The 17,875-nt window shown below is 40.3% G+C and overlaps 3 protein-coding genes and 1 pseudogene across 4 annotated transcripts in view; 2 read left to right on the top strand and 2 right to left on the bottom strand.

Annotated features, from left to right (window-relative positions):
- The window catches only part of zgc:92360 (uncharacterized protein LOC436988 homolog), a 15,918-nt gene extending 10,745 nt beyond the window's left edge, over positions 1-5,173 (top strand). Inside the window, exons 9-11 of the mRNA XM_059497773.1 lie at positions 479-550; positions 4,182-4,413; positions 4,913-5,173. Coding sequence (XP_059353756.1) covers positions 479-550; positions 4,182-4,413; positions 4,913-4,941 — 333 coding nt within the window. The 3' untranslated portion in view covers positions 4,942-5,173. The remainder of the gene's footprint in view (positions 1-478; positions 551-4,181; positions 4,414-4,912) is intronic.
- Positions 5,174-7,168: 1,995 nt separating this feature from the next.
- Positions 7,169-8,460, top strand: LOC132090986 (urotensin-2 receptor-like). Its single transcript, XM_059497780.1, has one exon. It carries the CDS (start codon positions 7,229-7,231, stop codon positions 8,249-8,251), a length of 1,023 nt encoding a protein of 340 aa, XP_059353763.1. The 5' UTR covers positions 7,169-7,228; the 3' UTR covers positions 8,252-8,460.
- A 2,063-nt stretch (positions 8,461-10,523) lies between these two features.
- On the bottom strand, positions 10,524-14,275 carry LOC132090989 (galectin-2-like). Of its 2 annotated transcripts, XM_059497784.1 has the most exons (5): positions 14,267-14,275; positions 12,085-12,164; positions 11,713-11,869; positions 10,599-10,763; positions 10,545-10,565 (listed from the first exon to the last, which is right to left on the bottom strand). In XM_059497784.1, exons 1-4 carry the CDS (start codon positions 14,267-14,269, stop codon positions 10,617-10,619), a joined length of 387 nt encoding a protein of 128 aa, XP_059353767.1. In that variant the 5' UTR covers positions 14,270-14,275; the 3' UTR covers positions 10,545-10,565; positions 10,599-10,616. The 2 variants fall into 2 exon arrangements, with proteins under 2 accessions (XP_059353766.1, XP_059353767.1); XM_059497783.1 differs by having other exon boundaries at positions 10,524-10,763.
- Positions 14,276-16,264: 1,989 nt separating this feature from the next.
- On the bottom strand, positions 16,265-16,380 carry LOC132091070 (5S ribosomal RNA; annotated as a pseudogene).
- Positions 16,381-17,875: the final 1,495 nt, after the last annotated feature.

Here is a 17,875-nt window from a genome sequence, read left to right as displayed (position 1 = left end):
TGGCAATGTGATAGAAAGGTATGTAATGGATTACAATCAACCAAAAATTATTCAGCTGTTACATTTAATTGCACAATTAGATAATACCAATTTAGCTCAACCAATTACAAAGCGATGCTTCATTCTGTTCAGTCTGTGCTGTTAAAAGAGTGCATTAGCAATTAAAGAAAAAACACTTAAGCAAAACATGGTCAGGTCAAAGTGTCTGAATCATTTTTGGTCCCCAAGTTTTACCTGGTAGTCCACTGTATGAAGAATCTTTGGGTATAAAGAATATATATATATATATATATATTCTTTATTTTGATATCCTCTCTTACATAAATGAACTAGTGTCCTGCACCCACTAGTAAAATAAAAAATAAAATAAAAAATTGGTTTGACTATATTTAACAACAGCAGGAAAGAGCATTCATAATGCATTGTGACATTGCACGGTCTGTTCTGATTGACATTGAGCTGGTTTGTGTTTCTGCAGCAAACAGAAGGCTTTAAGAAGCGCTGGTTCACGCTGGATCACCGGCGGCTCATGTACTTCAAAGATCCTCTGGTGAGACGTCCCTCGCAATCCCAGCAATCAAACTGTCAGATTGAGTGACTCTGAGATCAGCTCTGTTTCTGTTTTTATATATATATATATATATATATATTAAAAATAATGTTTTAAATTGGTATATTATATTGTTAACCAGTATTCTGTTAAATTGAACAAAATTTGGTTTGTTTTTGGTTTAAAAATCAACAAAGAACTATAAACCAATTTGTAGTAAAGAAATAGGTATATTGGTATATACAGTTAATTACTGCAATTTATTCGTAGTAAATTGCAGTAAATAAAATATTATATAGATTTTAAACATATATATATAAATATTTATATTAAATAAATATATTTTAAATATATATATATATATATATATATATATATATATATATATATATTAGGGATGCAACAATACGGTTAGCCCACGGTTCAATACATACCTCGGTTTTTAAACCACGGTTTTCGGTTCGGTTCTGATGGCTTGACACATAAGAGTGTATTTCTGTTTATTCTATGCTTAGGCAATAAGAACAGTAAAAGGTTAAGAAGAAAAAAAATATATTTTTATTGCAATACTCCTTTATTTTACTTAAGAGCAAAGAAAGGCCCACTAGTTCCTAGTGTATTGTATAATATAATTATTATTATTTTTTTTTTAAACATCACACAGCTGCTGGTAGCCCATGTACAAACTGGGGAACACATAAATTCCTAAATTTTGAAAATAAGCATACATGTCAAGTTAGTAAACATAAATTGACCATTTCAAATAAACATACTTGTACTTCAGTAAACATAAACCATCTTAATTAACCTTAACAGTACTCCAGTACAGTATCCTTTATTCAGAATGTAAAGTGCAATTTGACTTAGGTCAGCTATCTATTCTTGAATTTTGAGGTTCTTCTGTAAAAAGATAAGCCTGTCCACATTCTCTGCAGCAAGGCGAGAGCGTTTTACACTTACAATGTCCCCAGCAGTGGAGAAAATTCTCTCACTCGCAACAGAGGTTCCTGGGACACAGAGTTGTTGTTGTGCAGCTTTTGCTACATGGGGGAACTTGCATTCATTTGTTTTCCACCATATGAATGGATCAGCATCCACATGAATACAGTCTGCTAATTTGTACGTGGTGACTTCCTCCTCAATGATCTGGGGAAATGGCTTACCCTGCTGTTCCTCAGTTTTGAAAAGCTCCCCAAATACCTCTGACATTGCGGTCTTCTTCTTGGGAGGGGGAGAGGATGGATTGTCTTCATCTGTGGAGGGCACAGGATTCTGCACTAGACCCTTTGCATCAAAGAGAATGATCCTTTAGTATAATTATTACACATATAAGCACACACAGCTCAGAACCACAACCACCTCCAGTGTAACATATGACAAATGTGAAATTATATTGATCAGTGAAAAGGACACAATATATAAAAAACATCTAAATAGATAAAACAATCAAAATAACAAACGATAAAAACCAAAAACAAATCAAATAGTACCTGCTGTTCATGCTCCAGAATTTCATGGATGATATTCCTGTAGAGCTTATCGCGAGAGTCTTCATCAAGGTAAGGCAGGGATTTAAACCTGGGGTCAAGGGCTGTGGCAATTTGGAGGTAATCAGTGTCAGTGTACCTCTTTGCCAGGTCATTTATAATGGCTGCTTTGACTTCTTTGACTGTCGCACTGTCCTGGTCTCCTGGTGACATGAATTTGAGAATCATCTCTTTCAGAGGAAGGATCATTGATATAGTGGGGGTTGTTTCACTGCTCATGAGAGTTGTCACTGTTTTCAGTGGTGTGAGGACCTGAATCAGTTCTTCTGCAAGTTTCTGTTCACTGTCATTTAACATGGTTACGTTCTTGACAGACAGCTTCAGATCTTTGTCCAGTAAGGCAGAATAGATGGCGGGCTGCTGTTCTGTGTATCTTTCCAACATGTCATGTACTGTATTCCACCGAGTTGTGACATCATGAATTAACTTGTGTCTGGGCAAGTTTAACATCTCCTGCTTCACAGTCAAAACATGGTGGGCTTTGGTGCTTTTGTGAAAAAAAGTCAAAATTTTCTTACCCTCCCCAGGAGGCGGGACACTGTGTTGATTGACACTGCTTTCTTGGCTGCTAGGTTTACAACATGTGCAAAACAACTTATCTGTGGCCCCAGCCCATCAGCTTCATGGACTGCATTCACAATATTCGGAGCGTTATCTTTGGTGACTGGGAGTAACATATTTGGCCTCCTCAGCTTCCACGTATTCACTGGGTTTGTCAACTCTTCTGCCAAACGAGCGCTTGTATGACCTTCGTATAGGGGACGCGTTTGGAGTACAGCGCTTTTCATTTCCCAATCCGACATGTAGTGAACAGTTACAGTGAGGTAACTCATGGTTGCCCGCGAGGTCCAACCATCTGTGGTCAGAGCAAGGCTCTGTGCTTTAGGCAATTCGTGCACAATACTGTTGCACGTCTTTTCATAGAGGTCGGGAATTATCTCGGTGCTGAAAAAAGTGCGAGACGGTAGTCTGTAACGCGGATCGAGAGTTTTTATAAGATGACAAAAGCCTGCATCTCCAGTCACCGAAAACGGCTGCAAATCTTTCGCAATGAACACCCCCACTGCCTTTGTTATTTTTATGTGTTTCTCGGAACCAGTTGGGTATGTATGCTGGAAGGAATTCGGAGAGGGTCTGTTGTTATTTGGAGGACTTTATTACCTGCTCTGCTATCCTGCCTTCAGACAGTGATATTGCTGGGTGATGGCGCCGCAGATGTGCAGTCATGTTGGAAGTGTTACCGTTTGAGTAGGCTACACGTGTAAAACAATGCTTGCAGACAGTCATTTTTTTGTTTACCGTTTTTTCTTCCTCGGCGTTATAGTCGACGGCAAAACCGAAATGTCTCCACACTACGGATTTGAAAGACGCCGGCGCTTCCTCGTACTGTAGCCTCACTTCACCGCCACTCGCCATGTTAAAGTGTGGATTGGAATAATGGTTCAGCGCCCCCTAAATATTTACTCGCGGGGAGGAGTTTCCTCCTCTCAGCTCGTAGACCAGGCACACACAAACAGTAAATTCGGAGAGAAATAAAACAAACTTAAATTATTTAAAACGTAAAACCGGAAAAAACGTATTGAAACCGTGGATGTCGTACCGAACGGTTCAATATTATATTGAGAATTGTGGCATCCCTAATATATATATATATTAATGTGCGTGCCATTTTTATGACCATACATGTAGTAATTGAGATGATTTGCCATATTTGCACTTAAGACCATTTTAAATGAGTGAAGACAAAATATCATTATAGTTCAAAAACTACACACTTTCAGAGTCAATTACTCTTACATAAAATAATTAACATTAAAATAAGAAATTGCATTAAGAAATGAGAAAATTATACACAATACAGCCCATTTCATGTGTTTTGTGTCACGGTGTCCTTTATTGTAAGAAATAACTCGCACAAAGTTATGATAGTAATCTAGTACAAAGATAAATGTCTATCAGAGACAGCGTCTGCAGAACAAGTGATGCAACAGTTCAAATACAGCTTCAGCTTGAATGAGGAACGAGAACTTGTCAAATCTGAAAGCAGCAGCGTCATAAACTTGAGTTTCTCTTGTGTCTGGCAGGATGCGTTTGCTAAAGGCGAGGTGTTCCTGGGACACAGAGATCACGGATACCGCATTACGATCGGACTCCCAGCCGGGACCCACTACAACGGATCGTGGCAGTACGGCATCACCATAGAAACACCCGACCGCAGCTTCCTGTTCACCTGTGAAACTGATACGGAGCAAAAGGATTGGATGAGCCATTTCAATGCAGTCATCAGCACTCCCATGAGCCCACAGGAGTACACAGGTAACACCACACACACACTTGCATGCACGCACACACACACACACACACACACACAAACACACACAGACACACACACATGCATGCACGTGAACACACACTCACACACATGCACAAACACACACACATGCAGACCCACACTCACATGCATGCACAGACACACACACACACACACACACTCGCACACATGCACAAACACACACACACATGCATACAGACACACACACACATGCATGCATGCGCGTGCACACACACTCGCACACATACACAAACACACACACTCGCACACATGCACAAACACACACACACATGCATACAGACACACACACACACATGCATGCATGCGCGTGCACACACACTCGCACACATACACAAACACACACACTCGCATGCATGCACAAACACACACACACACACACACACTCGCATGCATGCACAAACACAGATGCACACACACATATGAGTGTGAACACCACAACATGAGTGCTGCTGTGTTTTTCAGTGGAGGCCTACTTCAAACACAAACACTGATGGCCTACGGAACCCTCGGCGTGACCTCTGACCTTTCACCTGTGACCTCTGCAGCTGACCGGCCACAGATCTCAACGCTTGTGCCTCGGATATTTGTGCTTTTAAGTTGTTTTACACTAAGTATTTGTTTGTATACTGTACTATGATTCTGTATCATTACATCTTTTAAGAATTTTATCCCCATAACGTTACAGTATATCTCCATATATTATATTTTATCCCCATGACGTTATATTTGCATGTCTGCATTTTCCACAAACTGTTCGCTACCAAATCTTGTTTTTTAAAATCTTATTATTATTATTATTTTTTTTAGGATTAGCCGCTCCATCTAGTGGGGAGATTTAACCACTGACCCTTCACATGAACATGAACAATTATAACGATTTGCAACACATTATTGAAAGTCAACTCTCTAATTCTAAACCTCCTTTTATTCACATATTAAGAGACAGTTCAGTCAAAAAATATTAAAAAATATCATCCTGTCATTATTTATTCAACCAAATGTTATTCCAAACCTGAATGAGTTTCTATCTTCTATGGATTACAAAATGAGATGTTTAGCAGAATGTTCGCGCTGCTCTTTTTCATATAATGACAGGTTATGGTGACCATGTTTAACCTCAAATAAGCCCACAAACCTTATAAGTGTCATAAAACTATCCATCATGTCTTTCTAAAATATTCACACCCTTTAGTTTTTTAGCACATCTTGTTACTGTTATATATACTGATATGAAAAAAATACAATAAAATGAAGCATTATAGCATAAAGTTAAAAAAAAAAGAATAATTTTGCAAGACTGTATTTTTGAGGTTTTCCATCATATGATGGTTTGCGTGATGAACAGACTGAAATACAAGTCACTGTAAATCTACTGCAGCTTTCAAATCTCATTGGTTCTAGTGTGTCACATGACCGTTCAATATACATGGCCACAAATGAGATTTCAGAGCTACACTGGAAGAGAAGATTCTTCTCTTGAGGGTGACTAAATCTTGACAGAACTATCTTTTCCTGTAGTATTATCATCCCTCAGGGTTTGGTGCAGCTTTTCAATAAAGTACTGATCTAACCATGTGTTTGAGGTCTGGTTTTGACTGGTCATGTGAGCTGGAGGAGGATATTAGTGGACATGTGTGTGCTGTGTGTTTGAACGTGAGTGTGAATGGAAGATTATTGAGTGCTGCTCATGACCGGGGTGTGTGAAACGCTGAACGTCACATCACACTCACCTGAGAGAAAGAGAGAGAAGAGACGGACATCAGAGAAACCTGCAGACACGACAGAAACAAAGACGCATACAGCAACCAAACACAAAGAGCTGAAGGCACACGCTCAGAGCTGCATGGATACAGCGAAGAACATCAGAGGAACATCTGCATGGACATGAACGGAGGTTTATTTTACCACAGTCCTGAGTTGGATCATGGGTATGTTTAGGACTTGTTACAGAAGGACTTGTCAGTCTGTTGCTCCGTGTTCATTTAGTGCTGTGATGTTTGAAGAAGCTTCTCTCTCCGTTTTCCGTCATAAAAGCAATCTTATAACTAAACGTTCCAAAAGGTGTTTTTCACAGGAGTTCCACAGAAGGACCATTTTGGGAACTTTTCAGTGAACAATTCTTTATTAAATTTTATTTTCATTTGAAGAACATTTGAATTATCTAAAGAACCTTTTTCCACTATAAAGTACATTCCATGGATGTTAAAGGTTCTTCATGGAACCATCAGTGCCAATGAAGAAGTGAAACAAAGAGCTCAGTTTTACAGGAAACATTTGAATTTATTTCTTCCAGATCCTCGCCTAACAGCAATGATGCCAGAAAAGAATGATTTTGGGAAGCTTTCAGTGATCAGTTCTTAAAATAAACATTTTTGTCTTCATGTAAAGAACACTTAATAACCTTTATCCGCTATAAAGAACATTTTGTGCATTGGAGAAGTTCAATGGATGTTAAAGGTTCTTCTTTGAACCATTGATTCCAATAAAGAACAAGGTTCAGTTTTATTAGGAACCATTTGAATTTATGCATTTCTCCCGGATCTTCTCACGATAAGTAACGAAGATTGATTTTTGGAAGATTCCAGTGATCAATTGTTTGATGAACCATGTTTGTCTTCATGTGAAGAACATCTTTTTCTCTTTTTTTCCACTATAAAGAACATTGGTGCAGTGGACAGATTCCATTGATGTTAGAGGTTCTTCTTGAAACCATTGAAACGAATACAGCTCTGTTTTATAGGAAACATTTGAATTGATATATTTCCCCCAGATCTTCTTATGATGAGTAACTCGCCCAACGGCAGCACCGCAGTCGGAAGTGTGGGAGTAGTTTGGGTCACTCCGCTCATGGGCGCCACCCTTGTCACAATGTGTGTTTTGGGCATGACGGGAAACCTGTACACCCTCGCCATCATGCGATCGGCCACGTTGCGGCGCACCGGCTCCATGTATGTCTTCATCCTCAATCTGGCGGCGGCGGATCTGCTCTATCTGGGCACCATCCCATTCGTGGTCTGCACCTACTTCGCCCATGACTGGTTCTTTGGGGAAATGGGCTGCAGGTTGCTGTTGAGCCTGGATCTGCTCACCATGCATGCCAGCGTGTTTGTGCTGGTGGCCATGAGTCTGGAGCGCTACCGTGCCGTGGCCGCTCCATTCCGAGCCCGTCGCTCGAACACACGTAATCACTGGCTGATGGCGTTGGGAATCTGGGCGGCAGCATTCGTATTGACGCTCCCTATGATGGTGATGATCCATCTCCGCGAGGGACGTCCCAGTATGGTGGGCCTCGTCAAACGCATCTGCTTCCCAACATGGACACCCGAGGCTTTCAAGGCATATCTGACCGCGCTGTTCTTCACCAGCATGCTCCTGCCCGGCCTGCTGATGGTGGGACTCTACACTGGTCTCGCCCGGCATTACTGGGCCGCCCAGGCTAACCTGACCCACGGATCATCGTCGTCCGCTCGCAGGCGCCGACTAAAGCACAAGGTGGTGGGAATGATCTTCTGCATCGTGGTGGCGTACTGGGCGTGTTTCCTGCCGTTCTGGGGTTGGCAGATGGCAAAGCTCTTCTCGTCCGAGTCGCTTCGCTCGCTGTCGGCCGCTGCCCACACCTACGTCAACTTCTTCGTCACCTGCCTGACGTACGGAAACAGCTGCGTCAATCCACTGCTCTATACACTGCTGACACGCAACTACCGGGACTACCTCGCCCAGAGAGGTCAGTCATCAGGGGCGAGTCGAGGGGACCAGGGGTCGGCCGCCGGGGTCAACGCCATCGAAGATCAAATAGGATGAGTTCAGGAGAGAGTTACAAATTCTGGGTCCAGTTGCGTAAACATAGCCACTATGCTAAGACTGTGTCTCTGGGCCTCTCTGGTCACTTTTGACCGAAAAATTTTACATTTTGAATTTTTGCTTCAATGGAATGTAATGATACTTGGTGACTTTTGTCACATTAGCTATGTGAACATGATACGGATATGTTAAAGAGTCAAAAAATAAAAAGTAACACTTGGTAACTTCACTTGATATCTTCACCGTCAAAAATGAATGACAAAGGAAACGAATGGGGGAAAAAATTGCTTTATCGGAGTGGGATGAAACTTACTGTATGTGACTTATGTTACTTTTGTCACATTAGCTTCTGTATGTGAACCCATACAAAATAATTAATAAAAAAAAAGCAAGTATGGGCACTATTTGGACAAAGGGTCAAAAAATAAGTAACACTTGGTACCTTTACTGTCAAAAAATGCCCAACATAGGAAAAGAATGGGAAATATGCTGATAGCATTTTTATTAATATTGTATCATAAAATCATCTCAACAATAAAATGTTATTGATCAACAACAACAAAAAAATATATATATTTAGATTTTCCTGAATAAAATAAAGTTACATTTCAAATCTTCGGTCATTTTTGACCATGAAGATAGCAGGTATGACCCACAAATAAAGAGGCTTCAGAGGATTTTAGGGAACCCCATTCATCTACAAGTTAGTCCAGTGATTCAAATTAGCCCACTCTACATTATATGTAACTGATTTAAAGTTTTGTCTTAAAGTGAAAACTACATGACTAACTTGTAAAACTAGTCTAAGCGGTTTATGCCACTGCTTTGAGTTTTCAACTGGTGTTGCTTCAGTTTACACATTACCAAAACGGTTTATCGTACAAAAATGTGTCCTTTCTGCATCACGAGAGCAACATAATTGCAAAGATAATGACTGTTTTCAAACAGGTTTCTCAAACACTCCACACTGACTTGTCATTGGCCAGCCAGAGAGATTGGCTTACATGATTGGTTAATACAGAAGTCAACATGATGGGCCGCTAAAACAAACAGATCAATGTTGTGAAAGCTTCTCAGAGTCAGTGTTTGAAGTTTAACCTACAAATGAATGATAGTGACTTAATGTTACTTTTTGTATATTAATGTTGATATGTTAAAATTCACCATATAGTCGAGTAACAGAAGTACTGTAGCATTTGTTTGGACACACACCTTTTAAAAAAAAAAAAAAAAATGACATCAACAACAGAAGCTATGGGAATTGGGAAGTGTTTCTCTTCCCTTTGAAAATTTGAACAGGTGCTATATTAGTTATATATTATATTGCTCACTATTATTACAATATGTAGTGAGTTCACTGGTTAATGGTGAGACATTTATGATGTACATTTATCATTGTTTTAACTGTGGTTTGTCTGGACCTGAGGCCAAGTTTTGGACCAGACAAACGCTGCTCTATCCAGCTTATTTCAGCTGCACGTTTACAGCTCTTCGTTATTTTTCTCATTTCCAGAAGTCTAGCACACTGAAAGAAAACGGCGTTATAAAATAAGGTGGATAGAGTCATTATGTGTAGCTCGAAGTTTTAAATATTACACTGATGGACAGTCTTTATGGTGCTTGATTTTATTTCTTTGTACCTGTGGGCTTATAAAGTTGATTCATGCAGATGATTTATGAGTGCGTTTATTGTCTCTTCAGAGGTTTATTTAGTAAAAAGTTCAAGCTAAATAAAGTTAATTTACCTATTATGATTCAGACAATGGCTGTTGAACTCTTATCAAGGCGTGTGTGTGTGTGTATATATATATATATATAGCTGTGTGTGTGTGGAATCTGGTTTCGGTCCGTTACATTCCTCAGCTCCTGCTACGGCCTTTTCGAGTCGCTCTGTAAATGATCATGAAGATCCTGTAACTCTGAACTGAACTCATATGTATAGCACAGTGAGGAAAAATACATTGCTGAATGATTCTCTGAATCGAGGAGTTCTCTGACTGATGTGAAATCACACACTGGGCTCAGAGTGACTGCATTCAGCTTTCTCATCCGCTAAAATTACAGCTTGTTTTTTCGCAGGAATTCTTTTTATTTAACTTTATATAGAGTCATTTGTAGTCACTGTAAACCAGAGCAGTGAAACTGCAACGTTTGCTGTTGATGGTGATAAAGCCTACTTTTGACTTTTTCCATGCATTTATTTTATTTTAAGGCAGCAGCACCTTAATCACTGAACGAGAACCTTCTCAAACCCCAAGAACACACAGAAGAACAGCGAGTCACATTCTGTCAGTGGATTTATTTGGTACATTCAGTGGAGTGAGGTCTGACACATGAGGAACCACAGGAGGACGTCACTTCCTGCTCACTTGACCTTAATGCTGGTGATCTTCACGTCTCCCATCACGTGGATGTGTTTGAAGACGTCGTCGCCGAAGCGGTTGGGGAAGCTCATCATGGTGCCCCCCGGGAGCTTGATGTAGAAGGTGTCGTTGTTGAAGGTGATGCTCAGCTGTTGGAGGAGAGACGCGGTGAGATCAGCTTCAGCTGCACTTAGAAACATCACCGTATCAGATCAAGAGTCTGTGTGAAGTCAGGTCTTTTAACAGGTGTTGAGAATCACAGGAACTAGCAACTTCATCCACTAACTAACCACAGACAAACACAAAACAGAACACAACGCATTTCACATCTACGAACGTCAGTCCGGAAGATCTGGAAGCTTGTTTCTACTGTGGGATAAAAAATAAAATAAATAATTGTGACTTTTGATTTATGACTAGATGCAAACTCATAGTTGTAAAAAATTTATATCTCACTTTTTATTCCCCTCAGAATTCCACCAAAGGTGAAACGTTTTTATTTCTCAATTTCGGAGTAAAAAAAAAAAAAAAAAAACTCAATTGTGGGATTTGTTCATCTTTATGTGTTGTAAATGGCATGACACTTGTGATCTAATGCAGTGACATTTATAAATGTGAATTACGAAACATGAGAAGCTGTTGTAAGCGAGTGATTGCAGCATATTCATCCTCAAACCTCTGACCGGTGGGCGGTTTATTGCTCGAGTGGTTGAGCTGTCTAAAGAGTGACGCTTTATGGCTCATTGTGTCACGAGTTACTGTAATCTGTCAAAAGACCAAAGCTGGGAACTAACCCAGATACAGGAAATCACTGGAGAACCGGATCTAAGAACACCAATAAAGCACAACTGATGTTTGACACTGAATGAAGCTTCATCTGAAGCAGCATAAATGACAACAGCTGAGTGTGTGGATGCCAGATTCAGACTTCAAATATGAAAGTAAATAATCTTGTGAAGCACAAGAAGGTCAAATAAAAGAAAACACTAGAAGAATAACGTGATTGGCAAATGCTTTCGATTTCTCACGAATGCATGACCGTGCTGCTGGTTTGAGCTGTTCGCGGCGTGGGCGAGGTCAAAGGTCACCGACGATCACCTTGAACTCTTCGCCCTGTTGAAAGGGGAAGCAGGGTTCGCGATGTTCGGCGCCCCAGTCGCCCTGCTTGGAGTTGCACACGATGACGTTGCTGTTAAAGCGAGGGCTGAAGTGAAGAGCGATCGTGTCTGAGTCGTGACCGAGGTTGATGGAGAACCTGAGGACAGAGAGACGTGCGTGGACAGTTTCTATGATGATATATAAAAGTGCTTTCTTGCCACTTTTGGTTTGTTCAGATAATTTAGAGTTAGTAATCTTATTGATTTAACTGCACAAGACATTATAACACTGCACGTGAATTGCATACAATGCAATTATATACATTTTCCACACAAACAGACTTTCTCAAGGTTGAAAAGCAGATGTACGCACGCGTCACAGTCTGGTTTAATCTTTCCAGAGACCTTCATCTCCATCCCGGCCTTAAAGCTCATGTCCTTTACGGTGAACCCCTGAGAGAGACATCACAGCTCAGTTTGAGATCACAAGAGAGCTGATGTGAGATGACATGAACACAGCTGTGAGGTTCACATGGTCTTTTATTCTTCAGTGACGATGTATCAGTCACATTACTGTTTAACCTGCGATTCTGTGGATAAGAGGAACGGTTGGACAGGATGTGTTTATCTGAGCAGCCGAACCCAACGTTAATGATAAACCTCTGATGATAAAGTCTTAAAGAGGTGAACAGGAAGACCCAGTGAGCAAATATTGATCGACATACATACCCTGTTCTGTACTATTCTGATGTGATTTCTATGCCTTGCAATCATGATATTAAAATGTGCTGGCACTTCCAAGTCACAGGTTTATTTTTCAGCTTAAAACAAACATTATAAAGATCTAAGCCACAAGCATCGACGACAGATCGCTGTTTTTCAATGGAAAGCTTATAAAGACTGTATTTGCTACATTTGTGTAAGCAGTACACATCAAAAATAAGCAATGAAAGCGCTGTACATACCAGATCCGTTGTAATAACGAGTCATAAACACATCCACAGCTGTAAATCCCAGTTTAGTTAGAAAGGTAAGGGTCCACTGAACGACATCTCATGAAGCACGTTTAGTCCAATGAAGCAATAACGTTGTAATATGGATCATAATTCCTTTGTTTACATTTCATTTCTTCAGCGACATAATTGTTTGTGTCCGTTACGGAATAACTAACGGTCGGAAACTGCGTCTTGGTAGTAAAAACACGGCATGGTTTTGCAGCGTACAGTGTCATAAACAGAAACCGAAAAAAGAATGAATGAAAGATAAGCGAAAAGAGAGTTTATTTGAATTTTGGCGGCTTGTGACACGCTCTGACGCACCTGTCAGCTGATGGAGGCGGAACTGGAGCGATCGCCACCTTCTTTGTTTTTTTATTTTTCAACAATTTTTATAAATGTGAGAGTGTGTTTTATGTTGAATGTGAATGTATCTGCATGATTAACATCTGTTTGAGTGCAAATCAGCCCAAATCAGCTCGCTATTACTGAATGGTCACGGCTATCAAAGTGAACGCGTCTATATGAATAGAGAGAGTGGATTATTTACTTTGGCACATTTGTGTTATCAGCACATCAGCACTTATTTGCATCGTAATTCATTGTAAATGCTGCATTTCTAGCAATCTCATTATTTTCTGTAATTGGCAAACAAAGTTTTATTTTTATTTTATTTTTCTTATTATTCTTACTCAAATATTCTTATTGTATTTTTCTAGTGCTCAAATAAATCACTTATATGATGTCTAAGTTTCTGTCTAGTGTTTTATAATTGGAAAAAAAAATATTCAGTGATATGTTTACTGACTTAATAGTTTGTAGAAGTCTTCAATACTGTTGGTAAATATTGTTTTATATTTGGGGGGGTGGGGGGGGGGGGTCTAGACATAGTCTCAAAAATATTTGCAGGAGCCTCATTTTTCATGATATCTTATTCAGATTTGAAATAGAAACTCATGAGACATGTGACTTACAACCCATTACTTTTCTAGATTGCTCCAGGACTCATTTCGTGTATTTTTATATCAAATAAAAAATATTTAAGTGTGGTAAAAATATATATGGCACTTCAGTGTCTATAACTTGTAATATTTTTGAGCATTATCAAATCTGGTTGATAAAAAGTAAAGCCCAAAGTGTCTTCTTTCCAAAGACACCACAAATATGTTTGTAACACACTGAAGTAGGAAACTGTTACAATTATAATTTAGGTAGAGCACTTTCAGCTGTGAGTCCCATGATGGTGGTGCTGGCTAACAGGTTAATTGGTAATAATTAGGCAGTCATTAAGTCTTTAAAATGAAGCTCATTCTGGATTGCTTCATGTTATTTCTAAATAATACCAAAATTCGCCTGAAGAGTAATTTCTTAATTCATTTGACATTTAATTTTGCAATCACGGTGTTACTGTGGTTAGATTCTTCAGAGGAAACACTGATTTCATCATTTCATGCTGTTGATTCAACACAACACAGCTAGAAGTCACTGTGACTCACTCTGAGCAACTGTGACACTGAATAGAATAGAATAGAGTTAGTGGAAAGAAGTGATGTCACTCACCATCTTGTGGAGTTGGTGGAGCTGCAGTTGTGTGTCTCGTTCACCTGCCGCCCCTCATTATAAACCCAGGAGGCGGGGCCAGGCCATCCAGCCAATAGGAGCAGAGCAGTAAGAGTGAGCCAATCACACTCACTGATTGAATCTTCCATCATGAATAGACTGATTGATTTAACAAAACATTATCACACACAGCACTGTTCGAAACACCACACGTCCTTAAAGAGCTTGTTTCCATATAAACAGATGTGCAGAATGTTTATGGGAATCAGCACAATAAAATGCCAGCTTTGATTCAGCTAATGGAGATTTTGCTGCCGTTCATTGATGGGTAGTTGACGTGTCATACTCCATCTCTAATTAATTATAAATTACATTTTAAGTGTCACATTGCAGAGCCATTTAAAATGAAGCAGTGAAGACAAAAACATGATTAGATGATGAAAATCTGATGTACATGCTTCAGTCAAAAATATCTGTTTGCATATATTCTTATTGATTATGGTTATCTACATTCATCTTGTATATATAATATATCTAGGCAGCAGAACCATAAAATAACTGAACATTCAAGAGAAGCTGAATTCAAGGTTTGTAACAGACAGTAATGTGACTGTAGACCAAAAAACAAAAGACATTACAAACAACAAAAAGCAGTCTGAGGTCCAGCAGGGGTCACGTTAGACACATTTTTAGATTTACTCTGGAAGCAGAAGTGCGTCCACGTGCAGAGGAAGAATGCAATGATTTCATCATGATCTGAAGCACCAGGAAGTGTGTGTGTGTGTGTGTGTGTGTGTGTGTGTGTGTGAGTGTGTGTGTGTGTGTGTGTGTGTGTGTGTGTGTAAACGAGTGTGTGTGTGTGTGTGTGTGTGTGTGTGTGTGTGTGTGTGTGAGTGTGTGTGTGTGTGTGTGTGTGTGTGTGTGTGTGAGTATGTGTGTGTGTGTGTGTGTGTGTGTGTGTGAGTGTGTGTGTGTGTGTGTGTGTGTAAACGAGTGTGTGTGTGTGTGTGTGTGTGTGTGTGTGTGTGTGTGTGTGTGTGAGTGTGTGTGTGTGTGTGTGTGTGTGTGTGTGTGTGTGTAAACGAGTGTGTGTGTGTGTGTGTGTGTGTGTGTGTGTGTGTGTGTGTGTGTGTGTGTGTGTGTGTGTGTGTGGGCTTGTGGGTACACATCTGAAGACCAGAATGCTGCTGGTATATCAGTCACTGATGATCTGTGTTGAGTGTCGAGGGCTCGTGGAGCTCGTGGCCTGCTCTCTGCTGACATCTTGTGGACACACATGTAGTTGCATTACACTCATTACACAGCAGCTTTATATGTTGTAGATGCTTTTCATTAGAGATTTTTGTCAAAAGTCAGTCCCAGTATATCTGCTATTTAAAAAAATATATAATAATAATCAAACTGCGGCTGGTTTCTGTGATGCAGTGTAAACACTTGTTTGTGTATGAAGATCATTTACTGTATTTGCTGAGCAGGTTTTATTGTCTTGTAATGCAGTAACTTTGACACATTGATGCATTAACCATGTCTGTCTCTCCGGATAATAATAATAATTCATTACATTGATATAGCGCTTTTCTAGGCACTCAAAGCGCTTTACATAGTCTGGGGGTATCTCCTCATCCACCACCAGTGTGCAGCATCCACTTGGATGATGCGACGGCAGCCATAGTGCGCCAGAACGCCCACCACACACCAGCTTATTGGTGGAGAGGAGACAGAGTGATGAAGCCAATCAGCAGATATGGGGATTGTTAGGAGGCCATGATGGTCAGAGGCCAATGGGCGAATTTAGCCATGATGCCGAGGTCACACCTCTACTCTTTTCAAAAGACTTCCTGGGATTTTTAATGACCACAGAGAGTCAGGACCTCGGTTTAACGTCTCATCCGAAGGACGGTGCTTGTTGACAGTATAGTGTCCCCATCACTACACTGGGGCGCTAGGACCCACACAGACCACAGGGTGAGCGCCCCCTGCTGGCCTCACTAGCACCTCTTCCAGCAGCACCTAGTGTTCCCAGGAGGTCTCCCATCCAGGTACTGACCAGACTCAGCCCTGCTTAGCTTCAGTGGGAAACCGGTCTTGGGCTCCAGGGTGATATGGCTGCTGGCTAATGTCACCAAGTTTATATTTGGACTTGATTCTGACTTCCCATTGAATCTGCTGCACTTTTTACATACATATATATATATACATTTTTTGAGTGTTTTGGACTATGGTGATGTTGTCTACATGCATGCTGCCTCTAGTACTCTCCACTTTTTAGATTCTGTGTATCACAGTGCTCTGCGCTTTATAACTAACTCTGGTTCCCGTACTCATCATTGTACGTTGTATGAACTGATTGGTTGGCCGTCACTAAGTTTACGTAGACAACTTCATTTTCATATTTTTCTATACAAGGCCATGTTAGGTAAACTGCCGACATATTTAAGTAATCTTCTTAAGAAGAATTCCAGCAGTTTTCATCTCCGTTCCACCAGGTGGCTCTCTTACCAGGTTCCAAGGGTTTTTACTGAGCTGGGGAGGAAAGCCTTCTCTTACTTTGCACCATGGTCTTGGAATTATCTGCAAAACTTGTTACTTCTAAATGTTTTAGTCCCATTAAATGAATTCAAGACCATGTTAAAATGCCATATAACTCAAAAATGTAACTGCCATATGTGACCTGTTCCTTTTTATGTGATGCTTGTTTGGTTGTTTTGACTATGTTGTATTTGTATTAAATTGTAACTGGTGTGCCGTCTTGGCCAGGTCTCCCTCGAAAAAGAGATTCTATCTCAAGGGACTTCCTAGTTAAATAAAGGTTAAATAAATAAATAAAAATAAAATCTCAATAATACTGAAAGCAGAAGCGTCTGGGGTTTGTCTGCACTTCATTCACTGATCCAGCTGCTTCCAGACAGAATACCGCAGACTAAATATTACTCTGTGCCCGTCCTGTCCAGTTCTCTCTCTCCCGCTCAGACGAGGCCCAGCATGGGGAGGTGAGGTGCATTATGGGATGCTCTGTTGACGGATGTGTCTGGTCTGGAGTGGCACACCTCACTGCGTTCGCTCGAGTCGCTCTGGTCAATTAAGAGAGACGATCTTACACATGTTCCCCACACTCTCTCTGCACTATTACCTTGACGGATGCCTCCTCCTCAGTTAGATGTAATCAGCACATCAGTATCCAGGAGTTAATAGATTAACCTTCTTTAGAGAGACGAGCAGCCTCCTCCATCTGCTCCACACAGGGTTTCAATGTGTTAAAGCACATTTCATGTGTGTTAGTAAATATGATTGAGGTTTCTGGATCCTTCAAACGCTGTTGGCTTCTTGCCGTCGAGTTACTGAGAAGATTCTCAAACCTCAAAGATACTGACGAGACAACACACGACACAGACACTGCTAGTCTCACTTTCTTCACTCGTTTTTGAAAGAAGGCTCTTCTGCTCACCAAGGCTGCATTTATTTGTTTAAAAACAGAGAAAATGTGAAATATTTTTTCTATTTAAAATAACTTTTCTTTGTGAATCTGTGTTAAAGTGTAATTTATTTCTGTGATGCTCCGCTGTATTTTCAGCATCATTCCTCCAGTCTCCAGTGTCACATGATCTTCAG

Source organism: Carassius carassius, chromosome 17 (genome assembly GCF_963082965.1).
Source record: "Carassius carassius chromosome 17, fCarCar2.1, whole genome shotgun sequence".
Lineage (NCBI taxonomy): Eukaryota > Metazoa > Chordata > Actinopteri > Cypriniformes > Cyprinidae > Carassius > Carassius carassius.
Note: the sequence above shows the minus strand (reverse complement) of the source record. Positions and strands in the feature narration are given on the sequence as shown.

What these genes read in the sequence shown, in the direction of transcription:
- LOC132090986 (XM_059497780.1), top strand. Translation starts at nt 7,229, where the DNA reads ATGATGAGTAACTCGCCCAACGGCAGCACCGCAGTCGGAAGTGTGGGA.
- LOC132090989 (XM_059497783.1), bottom strand. An exon ending in ATTAAACCAGACTGTGACGC is followed by an intron (nt 11,870 to 12,084) that starts GTGCGTACATCT and finishes CTCTGTCCTCAG; the next exon opens with GTTCTCCATCAACCTCGGTC. An exon ending in AACAGGGCGAAGAGTTCAAG is followed by an intron (nt 10,764 to 11,712) that starts GTGATCGTCGGT and finishes CTCCTCCAACAG; the next exon opens with CTGAGCATCACCTTCAACAA.